Source organism: Passer montanus, unplaced genomic scaffold, assembly GCF_014805655.1.
Source record: "Passer montanus isolate IOZ18808 unplaced genomic scaffold, ASM1480565v1 scaffold18, whole genome shotgun sequence".
In the NCBI taxonomy this organism is placed as follows: Eukaryota; Metazoa; Chordata; class Aves; order Passeriformes; family Passeridae; genus Passer; species Passer montanus.
This window is the reverse complement of record NW_024365381.1, coordinates 13,963,985-13,984,736: the sequence shown is the minus strand read 5'-3', so window position 1 is coordinate 13,984,736 and position 20,752 is coordinate 13,963,985. Positions and strand designations below refer to the sequence as shown.

Here is a 20,752-nt window from a genome sequence, read left to right as displayed (position 1 = left end):
TAGCCACAGCAAGTAGGGTTTTTTCTTAATTGAATTTACTCTTGTTGTATTCCTTCCTAACCTCCCCCAAACCCCTATTTTAATTAGTGCTTTTAGAATTTAAATCTTAAGTATCAATTCAGGAAATCTCTACAAACCATTTGTGAATTATTTTATGAAGTCTCTTATACAACAGTTTTCAGATCTTAAGGAAGTCTGTCAGCTTTCTGGTGCAGAACAGCATTATGCATTTTCTGGACCAAGGACAAGGGACATTATTAATTGATGACTGCTGTAATGTAATCCTATTCAAACAGGTGGTGGGTGGACTGGAACTACAGCATTCTTCCAGCTTTTTTGTAAAAAAAAGATTTTCCATAAGCGCAAAGAAAGTGGTAATGCTGTTGTATCATAGAGCTCAAAATAATTGCAATACTGACAAAAAGAAACAGTCTTGTCCATGAAACAAGGCAGGGGTATATTTTTGGCTGCAGGAAAAAGCAAACACACTGAAGATGCTGGAGAAAATAAAGACTGCTTGATTGTGAAGAAAAAGACTGAGAGAGTATAGAAGTCACCTGCAGCTCCTTCTGTTGGGACAAAAGGCACTGACCTAATTCCCATGGAAACAATAGAGATTTCCATAATTGTTTTGGTCTGGACCCACATACATTTGTGTTGTCCTGACAGGAACTGTATTAGTAGCATTTACAGGCTTTGCCTTTTTGCCATATTATTACCATCTTCCTAACACTCATTCTGGAGCTAAGAAACTGCTGTCCCATTGCCCAAACTCCACAGCTGCTTCCATGCAGTCTCTAGGGAGGGCTCAGCTTCTGATTTTTACCTGCTTACCTGCAGGGACTGCTGGCAGTAGTAGTGTTCAGGAAACACTGGGCCACAGGCAATGCCTGCACTCTGTTCCATTTGCAAACCAAAAAGACAAATCCCCTGATTTACAATTCAAAGCACCAGCTAAACATCTACCAGTTGGATCATAAGGACTGTAAATCAGCATTCCAGGCCCTTGTACTTTTCATCTAGTTTGAAAATATTATTCACAAGATCACAACAGGCAAGTATCTCATATCAATTTTTATTATTATAAATACTATATTGGAACAGAAAGGATGGTGCTGCACATCTGCTTCCTTCTGCTGCTATTTGGCATCTTCTTTCTTGGCTCCTGCTTCTATTTTCAGGGGTTCAGGAGCTGGACGATAGGCAGGAAATGCCTCCCACGGGCTATTCAGATCGAACTTGCGAAATTCCTGAGCTAGCTCCACAGGCTCTGCCACCACTCGTTTCACTTCATCATCATACCGCACCTGGGACAGCACAAAGGACACAGGCCATCATCTGCACCCTGCTCCTGCAGCATGGCTGCTGTGCAGTGAGCCAGTAATGACCCAGACCACCCTCTGTGCAGACAACTCTACTTACCCATGGGGAAAACACAGGCACACAGGCCTCTGCCACAGCTTCAGCTCTCCTCATTACTTCACAAGAGCTCTCCAGATGCTACTGAGATCTCTCGAGTGTCCAAGAAAACCCTCCTCTTTGCTTTGCTGCCATGCCCCTCAGGTGTCATGACAAAGCACCCAGAATTAGGAGCACCCACCCTCACAGTCCACATGAAGTGCACATGCAATAGCATATTTAATATGTCATTTGACAAAGGAAATCCTCCTGAGTCACTGAAATACGATGGCCCATCCTGGGCCTGCATGACTGAGGACTATACTCATGAATCTTTATAAATGGCATTTGTGTGGTTTTAGTTGTTCTAATTTTTTGCATAACACTCAAAAAAATGGGAGAAAAAGAAGACCATCAGGATGGAATGCAGGTGAGTACCAGACACTTCTCATGGCTTGCTTTACCCTCACTGTGCCAGTCCAGATCTCTAAACACCAGCTGAGCAGATGCTGCCTTATCCTCGTGTGCAGGATTCTGTTTTTTCTACATTTCTTAAAACAGCCTCTTTTTTGCAGAACTTTGCACTGTTTCCTTCTGAGACTCAGCTCAGTCTTAACACTGCACCAAATACACCTGCTTCTACAGGGCAGTCATTCGAAACTATACAGATACCAAACACTCTCATTTCACCTGTGGTTGGCATACAGAGGTAAATGGTAAACAGCAAGAGTCAGTTTAATCAGTTTTATAATCTGGGCCTACAAACATTCAAAAAAATGAAGTTCCAACTGAATCAAGAAGGGTTCAGTCCTTTTTATCCTTCTAGAAATCTCAGTTTTGCAGTGGAAATTTTAATCTTCCAGAAAACATGCTGAAAGCTGAAGCATTTTCTCTGCCTGACAAGTATCTTTGGTATACAGCACATAATATTTGCTCAACTTCTCCAACCTTAGGCTGCCTTATTGTGGATATTTTGTGTGATAATTCAAATTTCTATGCAGATTTACACAACTCCTCTGGAATACAGACAAGTGATTATAAAGCAATCCCATACTTGTACTGGAACTCAGAAAAGAGCATTGGAGAGACCTGGTGACTTTAGACATGACTGTATCTCCTACCTCCACATAACCAGAGAGTGGGAAGTCCTTCCGGAAAGGATGGCCCTCAAACCCATAATCTGTGAGGATTCGCCTTAGATCAGGGTGGTTGGCAAAGAAAACACCATACATGTCCCAAACCTAAATGAAAGGCAGCCAAGTTAGTTGAATTGTATTTGAAAAAAAAACAAAAACCTGCCTGTGTTACTCCATAAAATTTCAGTTACATGCCTGGCTTTGTACAGTACCAGCAAAACTGATGCAGGAATTCATTCAAAAGCAAATCAAACACCATTTTATCACCTACTCTGAAAAGGCAGCCAGGGAAACATTTCTCTTTCTTCCTGAGGGCGCTGGGGAATCACTTAAATTGGGAAAATACAGCCTGTCTCCACAAAGACTCTGTTACCAAGCACACCAGCACTCACCTCTCTTTCATACCAGTTTGCTGCCTTGTGCACAGGCACTGCTGAGTCGACGGGTGTCAGCTCATCGGTGTACGTCTTCACACGGATCCGGCTGTTGAAGCGCAGCGACAAGAGGTTGTACACAATCTGAGGCAGAGAACAGGCAGCAGTTATGGATCTCCCTGCAGTACACCACTGCCTAAGCAAAGCCACACAAGGATTATTTCATATATTCTTTATGAGCTGGATCGCATTCAGCACTTCTGAGCTGGCCACTAAAAGACACTCCTACAACTGAGGCTCCAAAGCTTATCACTTTTGTCCTTAGAAGTGTGACAAAAGCTATGAGAGACTTAGACATCATGACTGATGACAAAGAAGTAAAGAGAGATACTAAATCTTAAAGAGAGAGACTACTGGAGGGATGGAAACACTTGACAATGAATGGTCCCTCTCAAAGAAAATGGCCACCAATCACTCTTGCAATTACTATCTGTGGGAGCAAACTAAAAAAAAATACATTTAATTTTCAATAAGTGAATTGGATACCAGGGAACATTTCCAACATCTATGGTGATGAACTCTAGTACAAAGGCTGTTTATGACATACTACAAGCAGACTGAAAAGAAGATCCCAAAAATGTGTAAGGAGTTTTAAAGCCCTGTTTGATACTGCCTTGGTGACCGGAAAAGATTAATAAATTAGGGTCTATATTTCTATTATTTCTATGAATCTACCACCTTGATTTTTTAAAGAAAAAAACTGAAATAAAAAAATATTCCTCTTCTTCAGCAACTGGAGGCCTTTGACTTAAAGAATTCTATTCACTCTCAAAAGTTTCTTCTGACAGCCAGAAACCAAAGAAAGTGGTTAGAGCTGCAACAGCTATCAGCACCTGTGAAGCCCTCCAAGTGCTGCACCTGTGAGCAGTTCCTACCTCAAAGCGGTACTGCCGAGACGGGACATCAACGGCAGTCAGGTCTGCCAAGGATTTGAACTGGGCATTGGTGTGATCACGAAGGAAGGTCAGGACAGGAATGATCCCATCTGGATGGATCAGAAGTTCCAGCTCATTGAAACAGGTCACCTGATGAAAGCAGAACAGTGGGAAGGGCATGAGTACAAACACCAACAGGACCAAACGCGATGCTGATTTCAGCAGAACACTCAAACAAAGAGACACAGCAGACACAAAAAGGCATCAGATCAAGGGGCTTAAAACCAGCAGTACTTTTCATGGAATTCTGACCATTTTGCTTCCCCAGAACAACTTCACTGAACAGGTAATAAAAAAAGTGGTGTGTTCGCTGGATCCTGTCCCGCCACAAGAACAATTTCTTGAACAGCACCTACCTGTACTTGTTGTATATACTTGGGCAGAATCTCAGCCACGTACTCCCCAAAAGCACATAGCTGCTTCTGTTCTGCTTCATTTTTTGGTCTGACAGTAGCTAAGGAGAAAAATAAAGCTTCTAAGATTATGACAGGGAATACAGAAAGCTACAGAAATAAGAGAGTAGTACCTCCCTTTAACCAGTCTAGCTGTCTGTCAGAATCTATGCTATAGCAACATACTTGTGTTACACAGAAGGTGGAACTACACACTTTGACAATGAAGGAAATTTGTGTCAGTGCTAAAATTTTGTCAGCTCTAAAGTGCAACACGAATTGTTGAACAAGATGATGAGGAAGTGAATAGCCAGATGAAAAACAGAGCAGCAGGGATGACAGAACAATCTGAACTTAGGAACCGCTCATGTCATTCAACCTGGGTCTAGAAAAGGCCTTGTTTTCTGGCTTTGCTGGATGTGTCAACATCTAAGCAAGCCCCTCCGTAATCAAAACACTCTTGCAGCTCACGTTGTTGGGATGGGTTTCTTCACTGATACAACAAAATCCCTTAGGAGTCAGGGAGACGAGGGGATATGAAGCTGCTGCCCAGGCACAGCTTTACGCAGAAAAAGCAAGCTTGGCCCTGCAGAGAGGATGCAGACAGGAACCCAGAGCAAGCACGGTTACCAACACAGCCGCTTTTCTGCGCAATTGGGGTTTTCGGGTGACCGGACCAAGCCCTTCCCGAAGGCTCACTAACGCGGTTCCACGGCCCAGGAACGGCCGTGGGCCGGTCCGGGGCCCTCCCGCCGGCCGGCAGCGGCACAACCACACGCCTCGGGCCCCCTCCGCCCCGCGCCCCCAAACCGGGCCCACACTTACGGCGAGTGTCCGCGGCGGAGCTCCCCGCCAGCCGGGCCCGTGCCGCCGCCGGTGCCGCGCCAGCTGCGGAGAGAAACGGACACGTCTGTCTCATCGACCACCGCCAACCAACCAACCGCCCAGGCCGGCCCGGCCCGGCCCGGCCCCAGCCCCCGGCACAGCCCCGGCACAGCGCCCGAGCCTCACCTCGCAGCGCGGCCCGCGCCAGGCCCCGCGCCGCCGCCGCCCACATCCCGCCGGGACACGGACGGGCAAGGGCACGGGGCGGAAGCGGAAAGCGCCGCCGCCGCCGCGCTTCCCCCGGGGGCGGAAGCGCGCGAAGAGCTTCCCGGGGACGGCTCCGGGTCGGTGGGCGGAATCGGCGAGTGCCCGGCGGCGCCTGGCGCAGGGTGAGGGCCGGGAGCAGCCGCTGGGGCAGCCCGGGGCGGCGGCATGAAGGGAGGCGCCGCAGGTGGGCGGGCGCGGCGGGCGGCGGACCCCGGCAGCCCCGGGCTGAGCCGGCGCTGAGCCTTGCAGAGCGTCAGCGCGGCCCTGGTGGGAGTCTGCGTTTCTCCGAGGGTCAGCCTCCCTTCCTGCCTTCTCCCCGCCCCGGACCGCGGGGTCGCTGTCAATTGTGCTTAGGGGTTCCCCCATCCCGGGCGCCGCCGTGGCATCTGCGACCCTGTCAGAAGCAAGGAAAGAAGGAAGCTGGAGCACAGGTCTTATGAGAAGCGGCTGAGGAGCTGTGTTAGTTTAGCCCGGAGAAGAGAAGGCTCAAAGATGACCTTATCACCCTCTCCAGCTGCCTGAAAGGAGGGTGTATCCAGCTGGGGCTTCGTCTCTTCTCCCAGGCAGCCAGCGACAGGGTGAGAGAACGCAGGCTTAAGCTGCAGCCGAGGTTTAGGCATTAGGAAGAATTTCTTCACAGGGAGGATGGTTAGAGACTGGAATGGACGGCCCAGGGATGTGGTGGTGTTGCTGTCCCTGGAGGTGTTTCACACTGGATGTGGCACTCAACGCCATGATCTACTTGACATGGTGGTGTTTGGCCATAGGTTGGCATCGATGCTCTCAGAGGGTTTTTCCAACTTAAGTGATTCTGTGATTCTTTGAAGGAGGTGTACTAGCTGTTGGTTAAACCACTGTCACTGATAGCTAGTCCTGTGGAATGCATGGAGCATACGATTTGACTTTATGAAGCAGTTAACTGTCCTGCATGCCTCTTTCTTTATAGCAGAGACACCATGGGTGCAGAGGGGAGCTCTGTCTGGGTGTCTGCAAGGAGGGCGTGAGATTTGTATAGTTTTTTGCTGCTTCTTGACATTTCTTTTGTGACTTGGCATCAGTCATCTGGGAGTTGTGCAGGGCAGTGTGGGCAGCTGGTTCTTCCATGCCAAGGGGGCAGAGTGTTCATCTGTCCATGTCCTGGTGCTCTGTGTGCTCTCTTCTGCATTCTGGGCTGAAGCTCCTAAACACCTTGTCTGTATGGATAGAGAGCTTCAACCGAAGTGGAAGCCAATTTGCAGGATAGCCTCATACTTCGTAAAGCTGGAAAAATAGTACTGATATGCTGACTGCAGTTCCTCTGTCTCTTATAGACTAATATATAGGTACTTTTCAGACAGACCAGAACTACTGTAAAATAGAGATTAGAATATAATTAAGTCAGGCTATCACCAGAGATGAGATGGACTTGTCCAGCCAATTAGGGATGTAGACACTACTTCCCATGAAAAGAATTTGAGCAAAGAACTTAGGAGCCTGCCTGATCAAGCAGACTAATTGTAAGAAAATGCATGTTTGACAAGATAAACCATAGAAAAGTATTTATGAATGTGCTAGAGAAAAAAAAATCACATCTTTGTGAAACATTGTTCTTGAAATAATGTGCATTATTAATTGAAGAAATTTCTGATATTACACATAGTTAATAGCTGGTAGTTCAGTTGTAAAAATAAGTCTAAAATGAATGCAGGTAGGCAACTGTTCCTAATGCTGACAAGAACCATGGTGAAAAAGAGCTCCTTGCTGTAGTGGTCCTTCTGTGTTTCAGAAGCTTTTCTGACCCACAAACTACCTGGGGCACTGCAGACATCCATGGTACCTGCTAAGAGGTGTTTTCTTTTAAATTTTGATGCCTTTTCCACATGAGAAGCAGTCTCTAATAACATCTAAAATGTTGTTTTGCGTGCTGAAGTTGACTGGCATATTAACAAACAGCATAACTATCAGCTATCTAATTTGGTTAGTTTGAAGGACTAGTGGTTATGTCAGGCCGACATCTTGTGCATCTTTTTGGTAAAAACAAGTTCATCTTGATGCAGATTCATCATTGGGTTTTGACAGTAATTAACACCTCTTGATGATATGAACTGCTGCCAGTGCTCTTTTTTAGTATGATGCTGTAATCCTTTTCACATCTAGTCTAGCTATGCTGCTGCTGCTTTTTTTGGCTTTGCAAGTTTCCTAGGGTAGTTGCTGGACTTTCCACTTGAATAACTTGCTGCACTTCTTTGTGTCAGTGAAATGAGTGGTGAAAAGATATGCACGTCTCCCAGCCCTGCTGGGGTGTGATGTTCACTGTACTGGAAGTTTGGTATATATTATAATTTTAATTCTGCCAACTTCTCATTTGCTGGTTGAGATTCTGAAGCTCAAGCTGTGCTATTTATGTTAAGTCTAAATATGCTGGACTCTTACCAATATGTTTGATTTTTCCCTGTACCCTGAAGTACTGCATAATCTTGTTAGTGGTGAGAGAAAGCCGTATAATTATTGTGATTTTACAGATTGCTGGAGGTCTGATTTGTGCAGCACCATGGACTCATCAGAAGAGACTGGAGGCTCCTCTGCAGAAGAAAACTACTTTGTGAACTATACCTTCACTGACCGCTCCCACTCGGGCCGCGTGGCCCAGGGTATTATGAAATTATGCTTGGAGGATGAGCTCTTTGCTGATGTTACAATATCAGTGGAAGGCAAAGAATTCCAGCTGCACCGTTTGGTCCTCTCAGCTCAGAGCTGCTTTTTTCGTTCTATGTTCACTTCCAACCTAAAGGAGGCCCACAACAGGGTGATAGAGCTGCAGGATGTTAGTGAGAGTGTCTTTCAGCTCCTTGTGGACTATATTTACCATGGAACTGTAAAGCTGAGGGCAGAGGAGTTGCAGGAAACCTATGAAGTGGCAGACATGTACCAGCTGACTGCCCTTTTTGAAGAGTGCTCCCGTTTTCTGGCCCGTACGGTGCAGGTTAGAAACTGTCTGCAGGTCATGTGGTTGGCAGATCAACACAGTGACATGGAGCTCTACACAGCTGCCAAACACTGTGCAAAGTCACATTTGTCTCAGCTGCAGGAGACAGAGGAGTTCCTACACCTGCCTCTCCGCCTGCTGACAGACATCCTTACAGGTAAGGAGTTCTTGAAACTACCTAGGATGTGGAAAGAGACTTTCAGAGTCTCGTCAGGTAGTGAATGAAATAGATGGAAAGATACAAATTCTCATAATCACTGTCTATTCAGAGACTTAGCTAAGCAAGGCAGAGCAAAACATTCTGGATACCTTTACCAGAAAAAGCCCCAAACTGTTAATTGTTGCTGGACATGAAACATCTAAACTATAGAAAAGGAACATACAGGATGCCAGGAATTCACAGCAGTTCCTGAATCAACAGGTTAGAAGTGTCACACGTTTTTTAAACCCAGTTTCCAACAATTTGTTGTAATTTTGTTTGCATTGAAAGTAAAACAAAGAAGCATTGGCTTCACCATTGGAGTGATGAAGGCTCACCACTCCAAAAATACACATCTGATGAAAGTATTTTAGGTCATAACCATTTTACATGGTAGTGCAATAACTCAACATCTGTAAGAAGGCTTGAGCACATGTTTTAGACTATTTTAGTGTTATTTACATTGCATATAATTGTTAGGATTACTTAGGCACTCAACTGACTGAAATAGACATTCTAACATCTTGAGTAGTACAGTAATTGCCCTTCTTCTAAAGGTAATAGCCTTCCCCAGTAATGGATGCCATGACTCAGAGTTGTGAAGGACATGTCAACGCATAAACAGCTTAGTCCAGTTTCCACCAATCCTTAAAGATCTGCTGCCCTAGTAGGTACGGTCAGTACTTGTTAACTCTCCAGGAAGCTGCAGTCACAAGTCCATTCTTCTGCAGTTATGTATCATTGCTAGAGGAAGCAAGAACGTAGAAGCAGCTCATACATCCAAAAGTGCCTCTTTCTTGCTTTTAATTACTCTTTGTAACTGAGTAACTAGCTAGACTTTGTGTGTCATGTGTTTTATATGCAGTTGCAAAAATAAACCTATGATGACAAGCTTCATTGGAACACTGGCAAATCTATCCATAAGAACTAAACTAGCCTTTAGAGTTGATGTTATGCATATGAGAGTATTTATAGATATTGCATTAAATTATCTCTATTGTATCTAAAGAAATTTTCAGTCAAAAACCTATTGAGTATATGTACTGATAGCTCAAAAACTGTAATAAACTTAAAGTAATTTTGATAACTATCTAGCCAAAGTTTTTAAAGTAAGTTACAAGTTCATTTAAAAAACCTCTAAAATCATGAAACAAAACTGTAGAGGTCAGTCACCTTTAATTTTTTTTCTAGGGATTCCACTTAAAAAGCAGTTTTAGGACTATGGACTTTAGCACTTGTGGTCCTAAATTAAAACAACTGCTCAGTATCTTTTTTCCATGCATCATCTATTTTCATATGTAGAATCACGTACCCAGCATTTTTGCCACAACTTAGCTCATAAAATGGATTAAAATCTAAAATACTTCCCTACTGTTGGTAGGAAAATTCCTTTTATTTTGCCTTTCCTGAATCTTCATGTAGTTAATGGGTAATTAAATAGAGCAAACTTTTAGTGGCAAGAATTGAAATTAATTTAATGAAATAGTAATTTATTAATTTTACCTTCTGTTGCACTCTAGAACCAATTTTAAAAAAATGTTTCCATTTAGGCACTTCATGTGACAGTTAGCTTGTGGGAATCCTTTTAAACAGAGTTGAAATACCTGCTTTTGTGCCACACTTTTTCTGCTCCCTTCCACTATAGAGAAAAGCATTGGAATTTGTCTGGTGCCTTCAGCATCATTGAATTCAGAGTTTGTTATGAGAAAAGACTACAAAAAGAGAGTCTTCATAGGGAAGCTTCTCAGTGACACAGGCATAATTGCTGGCTTTCAAACTGGAAGGAAATACCTAAAATCTTTTAGGTAATGTACTGATGAGGATGATAATTTGTGGTTTAACCAAAACTTCCAGTTATGTCTGAAAAGAGATTTAAATCTGATGCAGTCTCTGGAGTGTTTGCTACTGTCACACAGCTAAGAAAAGCTCTAGTAGCTCATTGGGGATTTCCAAATGTTAAGAGGATAGCAGCAACACCAGATGTTCAGTCATGAGGGTCAGCTGCCTGACGGTGCTCAGACGTATTTTGTAGATGACTTTTGCTAGACAGGTTTCTAGGACCAGCCAGAAAGAAAGGCAGGTGCTGAGATTCTCAATAACAGAATCTTTTTGCCTAAATGATTAAATAAGAAAGTATTTGTCATCATCACACAGCATGTAAGTTCTCTTTCCTGTCCTATTTCTCTTGGACATAGATTCCTGAATAGATTGCTGAAACTCATCCAAAGTGCTTAAGATCTGCAGCGGTCTTCTTATAGTTACCCAAATTAATTTAAAGTATTTGGCTGGCTGGCAGTGCTGATCTTGCCTGACAAAATCTATAAACACCTCTGTCTATTTTTCGTCTCTAGACAGTAGGTTTTGTGATGGGAGTGGGGGGAGGCAGCCACAGGAAAAGGGTGTTCCTGAGTAGATACACCTTCGTCTAGATATCATAAATGCCTTTCTGTCCCCAAACTGCAGATGGCGTTCCATGTTCTCAGAATCCAACAGTTGCCATAGAAACCTGGATAAACTTCAACAAGGAGGAGCGAGCAGGCTTTTCGGAGACTCTGCGATCGAGTCTGAAGGTATAAAAAGACCTTATGTTCTGGGGCTGATGTGGCACTTTCTGGCTTCACACTTCTCAGGGCAGGGTATTCTGCTTACAGGTGTGACTTCAAAATCACAAAACACAAATGTCATTGAAATTCATGGTGCTTGTGAGAGGATACTTTCAGTGTCATAAATAGCAACCCCACTGACAACTTTTTTTCATTTAACCTGAGGCTGCTTTCACTCGTGATAGGTGCAGTGCCACATATAACTTATTTCACCTCATTTACCAAATAAACTGTTCAGAAATCTATATTTGGCATTCCCCTTGTAAGAACTGTACTCTGTCAGTGATGTAACTGGCCCTTACCTGAACCGTGAACACTTGTGTTCCAGTGACATCTGGCTATTTTACTGTGTCAGATATGAAAGGTATCTTGAAAAGGCCTTGAGGCTCTGAATCCTGAATGTTCTAGGGTGGCAGGACCTAGATCAAATTCTGCTGACACACTTCTACTTTCGCTCAGGTGATTGGAGAAAATGTTCACATCTACCTGATTGGAAAGGAGTCATCACGTACACATTCCCTTGCTGTCTCTCTGCACTGTGCTGACGATGACTCAATCAGTGTGAGTGGCCAGAACAGCCTGTGTCACCAGATCACCGCGGCCTGCAAGCATGGCAGTGACCTGTATGTCGTTGGTGGCTCCATTCCACGGCGCATGTGGAAATGCAACAATGCAACTATAGACTGGGAATGGTGTGCTCCTCTGCCCCGTGACCGGCTCCAGCACACCCTCGTCTCTGTGCCAAGCAAAGATGCAATATATTCACTGGGGGGGAAAACTCTACAGGACACTCTCTCTAATGCTGTCATATATTACAGAGTACGAGACAACGTCTGGACAGAGACCAGCCAGTTGGAAGTGGCAGTCTCTGGAGCTGCAGGGGTGAACCTTAATGGTGTCATTTACCTGCTGGGTGGGGAGGAAAATGACTTAGACTTCTTCACCAAGCCCTCTCGGCTCATTCAGTGCTATGATACCAACACAGAGAAATGCCACGTGAAGCCGTACGTACTGCCTTTCGCAGGCTGCATGCACGCTGCTGTGCACAAGGATGTGGTGTTCATTGTGGCCGAGGGGGATTCACTGCTCTGCTACAATCCCCTGTTGGATAGCTTCACCCGGCTGTGCCTCCCAGATGCCTGGAGCTCAGTACCATCCCTCTGGAAAATTGCCAGCTGCAATGGCAGCATTTATGTCTTTCGCGACCGCTATAAAAAGGGTGATGCAAATACTTTTAAACTTAACCCAGCCACCTCTGTTGTAACAGTCACAAGTGGCATTAAAGTGCTGCTCACTAACCTGCAGTTTGTCCTGGCCTAAACAGGCCCAGTGATAGTAAGACAGCAACAGTGTCTTGCTGTGCTACATCCTCGACCCTCAGCACCAGTCCCAATTACTACAAGCTCACAACATCCAGTAAAGACCCCATCCTCTGTACCTGTGCAGAGGAAGTACAGGCTTTCTGACTGTGGGCCTATTCTTTTACATAGCACTATCAAAACCGTATTGAACTGTTGTATCTTAGATTTCAGATGGACTAAATACTATTACTTTGATTCCTTGATGGTAAGCTGCTTGCATTTGAGGCCCAAACAGCAGCAAGTGGCTCTTTTAGCCTGGAACCAATCCACCACTAAAAAATGCTGTGGCATATGGAGAACATTCTCCTTGGCCCAGACTGCTAGTTTTAACTGCCTAGGAGACTGCGTGTTGCTGCTGTGTCTGTCACAGAGTTAGACGTGCACTGTGTCCCCCAGGGATGCCCCCATTTAAACATTCCTGTGTCCTATTGCAGAAGGAGGGCCTGGCAGACAGATTCCAGAACTGATCCCAGGACCCTTAGGTTACATTCAGCACTTCTCCTAGAGGAGTGGTAACCAAATGAGTGCTTGCTTAATGCTCTGTCATCACCTAGCATAAAGAGAAGAGGGAGATAATTTTTAGAGCATTGGCTTCCTTTACTGTACAGGAAATCCCCACCTGTAATTATAACATAGTGTTGGTGAAAAGACAGAACTTCCTCCTACCCCTCTCTGTTGGCACTGTAACCCTTTGGGTAAGAATCTGAATAAAGTCTCTACTGAGACAAAGTATTTTGGTTTTTTCTCTTTGCTTCAAATACAAATATTTTTTAACTTTCTGTGGATTGCATTTCTGCTCAGCACTGATGTGTGGAAAAGAACTGTGGGACTCCAAGAGATGCAGGATATTAGCCATAAGGAAAGAAAGCTTTAATGAAACAGCCCTATTTCCCCTTTACTGTAAAATGTTCTTTATTGATTGTCAAGAATGAAAACCCTTAAGCTTTTGTTAGATCATAAATACTTTTTTTATAGCAGCTGAAAGGAGGATTTTGACTGTGATTAGTTTTTACTAAGTTATGCAGTTCTCCCATTGATCATGTTCTTGTGAAATTTCTCCAGGACCTGGACTTGCTTGTGTCGAATGAGGATGTGGGGACGAATCTTGGCAATGGCTCCTATTGCTTCCTGAGGGCTCCACTGATGCAGCTGAAAAGGCAGAAACCCAGCAAGTGAAAATCCATTCCATCTTTGCACCATTTAATGGAACCCTCCTGGAAGCCACGGGCAATATTAGAGGTGTTAGAAAGCTTGGTGCAAGCTTGCTGTTGCTCTCAGAGAGGCCTGCAAGTCACACATTCATGAAATGTGTCCCTCAGTTACAGAGGAATGCTTGCTGCCTGGGCCCTCCACTTTCCGTCTCGCTCCCTGCTCCTTCATGTTGTGAACAGTTTCCTGTCCTAGCCCCACTAGACCAGAGCAAAAGAGCAGCATGCTTTTAAAATTTTTTTTAAAAATTCTACTCATTGCATTTCAGTGCTTAGTGAGAAAGTTTTCTTTTCAACAGTAATGGCAAATTTTCCAGAGAGCGCTTAGTAACACCAATGGAAAAATCCACAGGTGGGATTTTGTTCTTACTGTTGGCTTCCCCAGTTGGGTTGGTAGAGGAACTGAGAAAACAAGTCAGTTCTCTTGATCCTGAATTGTATTTCTGGAAAAGCTAAGGAAGGCTCACCACTCCAGTGAACCAAGGAGAAAATAAGAACAACAAAAATGTATGTTTATCTGCTAAGTGAACCTGTGGTCGTGAGTGACTTGTTATTCCCACCTCAATCTGTTTCTCCACAGAAAGAATTAAGAAAAGCAGAATAATTCAAAATTTGCATTTGCATTCAAAACAAGGTAAGTTTGAGGCCTCTCTTAAAATGGGTGACCAAGTTCTGTAAAATCATGGGATATTAACCTGTACATGCTCAGGTGTCCTGAGCAAGTGTAAACTATAAAGGCTGTCTCCATTTTATTTCCATTTTTTAATGAAATTTGACCCCATTTAGCAGAGACTCCTGACCTGAATTAAGTATGCTGCCACCATGGTGGCACTGCGGGAGCGTCCTGCCTTGCAATGCACATAGACACTGTTACCACGGGCTCGGTGTCTCAGGATGAACTCCACGCCCTTGTGCAGGTTTTCCAAGGTGGGGACTCCAGTTAGATCCACAGCGCTAAGACGCAGTTGCTCCACTCCCATGGCCTCCCATTCCTGTAACAGACATAGCAGATTTGTCAGTGAACTTTTGGGTTGTTTTTCTTACTGAAACTCAGAACCTGTTGAGACAGCTGGGAAATTCAGAGAGGCTGTAAACAGACTTTGAACATCAATCTTTCGAATCAGATGTATGAAAACATCAGTCCTGGTCATCAGAAGGTGGTAGTTAAAGGGGACTGAAAAATGTGTTTCAGCTAAAGGAAAAGAGGGAGGTTGGGATCTCTTCCCAACCCAAAGGCATTCCTGTATAGTGCTCCCTGTCTTTCCCTGCCACTGCAGCTGCAGTTCACTCGCGTGCTCACGCTTTACTGGTTTGTCCCATCGTTTTTACAATCGGTTTAGGTACGAGTAGTCCCGGCGTTGCTGCCCCAGGACTTGCGCTGGCTGCCGGGATGACGGCAGGAGGCGGCCAAAGCCTCACCTGTGCCGGGACAGACCGGCGAGAGACCTGGGCGGGGGGACGCACCAGCAGTCCCGGGGCTCACCTGGGGAGAAAAACAGAGGAACCGGGTCTCGTAGTCCTCGGTGAGGGTGACCACGCCGCGCACGTTCTCCTCCGCCACCAGCTGCGGGCACAGACACCGTAAGGGACCTCCGTTCCTCCCGGCCCGGCCCGCCCCGCCGCGCCCGTCCCGCCTTACCCTGCGGATGCGCCCCCGCAGCGGCAGCGCCCCGAGCAGCACGACCTGGTCGATGCGGTGGAACCAGGGCCGGCGGGACCCGGGCAGCCGCGCCCGCGCCACCGTGTACAGCAGCGACGGGTAGAAGAGAAGCCGCGCCGCGCCGGCGCCCAGCGCCTCCACCACCCCCATGGGCGCCGCGCCGGGCCGGGCCGACGGCCCGTGCGCGCCATCCCGGGGCGGTGCCGCCCCGGCGGGAGCCCCTCCGGGGCCCGGAGCCGGAGGCTGCCGGGTGCCGTATCTGATCCGAGCTGACAGCGCCGCGGGCGGTGGCGCTGCGGGTGCGAGCTCGGCCCGCGGCGGCGGCGCCATTGGGGGCGGGGGGGCTGCGCCGGGGTGCGGTTGCCGTTGTGGTCGGTATGGTGCGGGTCTGTCCGCCGGTGAAATGTGTGCTGGTGCACCAGGGGTGGAGGCGAGCCAGGCGGACGAGAAGCACGGTCAGGGAAATTGGAGTTCGGCGCAGTGTGAGGATTTGCAGTCCTCAAGTATGAGAAGGCGTGACAGGCACTGCTGGAATGAAGCAGGAAGAGGAGTATAAAAACCAGGAGAGATGGAGCGTAAAATGGGTGATAAATACGTGAAGAAGCAGTAAAGGTTGATAACAGCATGCTTTTGTAATAGGACTGTTAGGAGAAGGAAGTTGAGAGGCAACCTTAGAACACACTCCTTTAAATTCCTGAGGAATTGTGGCCCAGACATTTTTACCTTTAAGGCACAGGCATTCTCTTCTGCCAGAAGTTGTCGGGGAACATTTTTCAAACATTGCAGCTTTCTTGTACGTCTTGCTTGAGTGTGGTCGTTGGGTGTGTTTCACCAGTTCGCTGGATTTAGAAAAGTATTTGGTGGGGATTTATATAATGAAGCACACTTGACTTCTGGCTTGCAAGAGCTTGTGTTTTCTGACTATCTTGAATTTGTGTTTTTATTTTTTGTGTATGTCTGTCCTTTCAGTCTTTGTACCAGTGATCACAAAAATTGCTGAACCCTCTCCTAGTGTCTTTCGTTGTTTCCTCCATTGTTTTTCTCTAGGTTAGTTCATCAGATGGGTTTTACTGCACTGACTTGGCATTGCACAGCCATAATAAACCATCGCATTTTTATTCTTTTTTCCATTCCGCTCAGCTGTGTTCTTGGGATCTCTGCATAACATGAGATACTGTATCTTCCTAGAGTTGTGTCTGGACCTAAGTCTTGAAGAAGCAGCATTGTTGGAAATACTGCTGCTGTGGCAGATGTTTAAAATTAATCCATACGTCTTTAGAGTGAGCCAGCAAATATTAGGGTGGGTACAGCTTGTATCTAGCAGCTTAATATGTTCATTTGCATTCCTGCTGTTGAAGAGCCCCCGGGACAGGAGCACAAATCTTATAGCTGCTCAGAGTCATGGGTGCAAATGTATACACTTCTAAAATTCCTAAATAGGAATTTTTAAATACGGTGATGTAAAGAATTATTTTTTCTTTAGGTGGCTACTGTTCTCTTTCAGCCTCTGCTCACATTGAAAATTATTGCTGATACTTACGTTGGGAAGGTGTATGCTGTTCTGAGGAGTGTATTCACCATTTCTGAATGACCATTCTTGCATGGCTGTTTTTATTCTGGTTTTCCTTTCCCTAAGTTTCTGTTGTTACATGGGGGAAAATCAATACTCGATCCTAACTGATCTGTTACATGTTTCCCCTTTTTGTATCTGTTTGGGTTTTTTTTTTTAATAGGGAGCAAAATAATTGATGCAAGCCTAGGACATTCTGTTTAAATGCAATAGAAAGCTGGAACACAGCATCTGTAGAAAAGATGACGTTTGAAAAGTGACTGTTCTGAAGTCATGAACACTAAAACATGAAGATTTATGTGTTTGGTAGTTTTGTTTTGAAAGTGAATTGCCTATGAAGTGAGAAGAATGTACCCATCTTTCACTATGGGAGACAAGGTAAAGAAATCCATGGTAATGTTATTGTGTACTTGTGTATCCATGTTTCTGCTAGGCCTCCAAAACTTGATGCACTTGTAGGATTATCTTTGCATGGCAGGGGGAAGGTTCTTTTAGTTCTTCTGCTACAAGTAGGGGTTCTGAAAACAGGCACCGCTTCTCTAAAGGGGAAAGCAGGAAATGTGGCAGGGTCATCAATAGACAATAGTTGTCTGTCTCATTAATAATAAATCCATGCCTTGCCAAATAACCTGTACATCAGTTGAAGAATCATTGCTTGAAACAAAATATGATGCTTTGAAATAAGGGAAATATTTATAATGTTGTGTACATTTTCTTCTAAAATCACTAACAGTATCCTGTGTTGGTTGAATTTCTTAAAAGTGGATGCTTATGTGATTCATAAATATTTAGATTCACTTTGAGTTAAGTAAAATTCTACCTGAAATCCAGTATCTAATTTAACTTATTGGGAAACTTTGCTCTGAGCTGGTTGCTCCTTAACTATTTCTTTTATACTTTTCTGGAATGTGGCTATTGATTATCAGTTACTGAGTCATCTGCCACAGTCTCTTCAGTGTGCCCACTCTGATTTTTCCTTTAGTGCCTGTTTTAGAATAGGTGGGAAGTGAGACAAATTGTCATAGTTTCTGAGATTTCCTGGTTTTTAGTCTTTAGCACTGAGATCCAAGAACCCGCTGTTCTCGCTGTTGAACTGGAGACTGTTCTTAAGTTGATATGTCCAGTTTTCCATGTCATAATGTGAGTTGGTTACTGTGACAGCTGAAGTAGTTAAATGCATTTAATCTATATGCCTGCTTTCTTATTTTTCAGTCTTGCTATGAATGTCTGAAATGTTTTATTTCAATCTGGGCATGTTTAGTATTGGTTGTCCTTCAAGACTATGTGCAGAGTTATTCAATGCCTTCAGGCAAGAAGGTATGATTTTTATCCACTGATCAGGTATTTGGCAGGAGAAAAAATAGTATAGAAGAAAAGGAGACTAATATATTTCAGTATTTATTAGAATGGGGGTTGTAAATGGAGGAAAGTTATCGAGGGCCTCTAATGGGAATTTCTGAAAGTATCACAGAGCAGGATCTTGAGTGGGGATCCTGTTACAAGATTTCTTGAGGCAAGAGAGATCATCTTGATTGGAAAAAGTAACCAGTAGTTTTACTGCCCTTCATCCAGTCGTCGGAGATACGTGTTATATAAATAAATACAAGATACATTTTCTACTATTGTTCTCTACAACATATTTTATGAAGATGCCAAGACACTTTATGTTTGGGATGTAAGAATGAAAAGAGAGAGCTTTAGCATTCATGTTTCAAGACGTTTCCCAAATATCAACTGAACATCATCTTGTTTACACCAGATGTGAGACTCAGGCAAGTAGAACTAAAATATACATTGGGTCAAAGCTGCAGTGCCACTTAGTCTACAAGAGCTTTGCTGTAGGGAGGAATAACTCAGGAGTCTGAACAGTGATGGACAGAGCAGGCTTATTTGTGTGACAGCAAGAGTGGAGCACAGTCATCATCCCAAGGAAAGGAAGACATCTCGAGTAGCTTCAAACTTCCAGCTGTCTCAGCTCTGTGCTAAAGAAAATGCATCATTGCTAGCTGAGTTCAGGATGAACAATGAGCAGCTAGATAGCTGAACAGAAATCTTCAGTAGTTTCCAACTTTTAGTGGAGGATTTCAGTTTAGATGATGTGGTTTGTGTCACAGGTATATGTAAGCCTTATGCCAGAAGAGGAATCCTTGTGCACAAGCTGTCTTGTCTATCCCATGTATGCATGTTAGCTTTGTATCTTCAGCATACTTAGTATAGCATGGGCTGTCTTTTTGTTTTGTTTGTAGAAAAGGTGTGCTGGCTTTCTGGCTGCTCTGTTAGAGGCAGAGTATTAGTGGCAAACTGACAAACTGCAGGTTTTGATAATGAGTTTTTACCAATTTAGAATAGATTTGTAACTGATTTAATGGCTTGGCTTGCAGTGGTAAAGTCCCAAGTAGATTTAAGATTATGTAAACTGGACTTAAAACCATATTGCTCTGGGATTTTTACATTGGTTTGACTAAATTGCTTGTAATATAGCATGGAATAACCAGCTTGAGTATTGCTGAAATGCATGCAAATGAGCAGGCAGTTTGGGTTCTTTGTCCTTTTCAGCAGCACACCTCAAGGAGATCTTGAATGAGCATGTGGATGAGAGGACGGTGTTTGTTGAATATCTGGTGTCATGCTGGTGTGGTAACTGGCAGGCTTTCCTTTGCAGAGCATTTTTAATGCTTACATGCTCTGTGTTCTCTCAGCACTGGATGCTCTCCCAATTAATATGAGAACGCAGGTGACTGTCTTACATTGTTTTTACTTTAAAATAATTTGAGTTTTTCAGGACCATGGCTTCTTTTTTTCACCACTATCAAAACTGTTCTTTTGGGTAGCTTTCAATTCTGTCTGCTGGCTGTTTTGTACTGCATCTTTCACAAAAATAATGTAGTTGTTATCCACTAGACTTCAGTATTTCGCATGTCAAAGTAAAACTGTTGTCCTTCAAACATCACTTAAAATGCAGGCTTTCACTGAACCCATGCATATTCTCTGCTATTTTTGTCCCAAACTATGCAGTTCAAAAGATATTCCAATGTAGGCATGCAATCCACAAATTTTTTAGACTCTGTTAGAAAGGGAATATTCATGTCTGCTTTTTCCAAAGCAGAGGAGTTTGTAATTCAAATCAAGCACTTAGCAGACAATGTCCAAGTCTACATACAAAAACAGTAGCATCTTTCTTAATATATGTAGAGATTTGCAGGATGGACACCAGGCATCTTCTATCTTGTAAGATTTTGCAGAGATAAGAGTTTTGATAAATGTTTCTTTGGAAGGCAATGAAATATTGATCTTTCAGGAAAAAAGAATGTATTTTGAACGTCACATCTAGCTTTTGCATTTTGTGTTGGCACAATACAGTGTAAAAGTAATTCCTAATTTATAGTTTTGTATTCCAAAGCAAAGCACCATCTGAAAATATTTTTTGCCTACTTACCTGTATTTCCTTGTTATTTGTCTTCAAAAAATTTCTGTTCTCCTTTTAAAATTCTGATTTAAAAAATACTTGGATGACAGGTCAACTTAGTTGATGAGTTGTATTTCTTCTTGGGTTTTTGTTGGTTGTTTTTTTTTTTTTTTTTGCACATGATTGTTTGATGACTACAATGTGGAGCAAAATTGAGCACAAGTTGAAGCAGTAAAAATTCCTTGCACGGTCCTAAGTGACATTAGAAGTGATACCCTTGAAAATATCAATATGCAAAATCTTTTTGGGGAAGAAAAAGGATTGTATATTTACTTCTCTAGAGCAGTTTCACTGCTCAGAAAGCCATGATTATATGCATTGGAGACTTAGGAA

The 20,752-nt window shown here is 44.0% G+C and overlaps 3 protein-coding genes across 7 annotated transcripts; 1 reads left to right on the top strand and 2 right to left on the bottom strand.

Annotated features, from left to right (window-relative positions):
- Nucleotides 1-1,056: 1,056 nt before the first annotated feature.
- On the bottom strand, nt 1,057-5,422 carry NDUFS3 (NADH:ubiquinone oxidoreductase core subunit S3). The gene is made up of 7 exons (XM_039705039.1): nt 5,307-5,422; nt 5,121-5,183; nt 4,260-4,357; nt 3,844-3,993; nt 2,927-3,052; nt 2,520-2,639; nt 1,057-1,307 (listed from the first exon to the last, which is right to left on the bottom strand). The coding sequence occupies exons 1-7, from the start codon at nt 5,350-5,352 to the stop codon at nt 1,140-1,142; spliced, it is 771 nt and encodes a 256-aa protein (XP_039560973.1). The 5' UTR covers nt 5,353-5,422; the 3' UTR covers nt 1,057-1,139.
- On the top strand, nt 5,374-13,245 carry KBTBD4 (kelch repeat and BTB domain containing 4). Of its 3 annotated transcripts, none has more exons than XM_039705037.1 (4): nt 5,374-5,509; nt 7,889-8,509; nt 11,015-11,121; nt 11,614-13,245. In XM_039705037.1, exons 2-4 carry the CDS (start codon nt 7,918-7,920, stop codon nt 12,472-12,474), a joined length of 1,560 nt encoding a protein of 519 aa, XP_039560971.1. In that variant the 5' UTR covers nt 5,374-5,509; nt 7,889-7,917; the 3' UTR covers nt 12,475-13,245. The 3 variants fall into 3 exon arrangements, with proteins under 3 accessions (XP_039560971.1, XP_039560969.1, XP_039560970.1); XM_039705035.1 differs by having other exon boundaries at nt 5,419-5,571; XM_039705036.1 differs by lacking the exon at nt 5,374-5,509 and adding an exon at nt 5,582-5,965.
- A 157-nt stretch (nt 13,246-13,402) lies between these two features.
- On the bottom strand, nt 13,403-15,566 carry PTPMT1 (protein tyrosine phosphatase mitochondrial 1). 3 transcript variants are annotated; one of them, XM_039705040.1, is made up of 4 exons: nt 15,363-15,566; nt 15,207-15,287; nt 14,524-14,715; nt 13,403-13,664 (listed from the first exon to the last, which is right to left on the bottom strand). In XM_039705040.1, exons 1-4 carry the CDS (start codon nt 15,531-15,533, stop codon nt 13,533-13,535), a joined length of 576 nt encoding a protein of 191 aa, XP_039560974.1. In that variant the 5' UTR covers nt 15,534-15,566; the 3' UTR covers nt 13,403-13,532. The 3 variants fall into 3 exon arrangements, with proteins under 3 accessions (XP_039560974.1, XP_039560976.1, XP_039560975.1); XM_039705042.1 differs by having other exon boundaries at nt 14,598-14,715; XM_039705041.1 differs by having other exon boundaries at nt 15,408-15,566.
- Nucleotides 15,567-20,752: the final 5,186 nt, after the last annotated feature.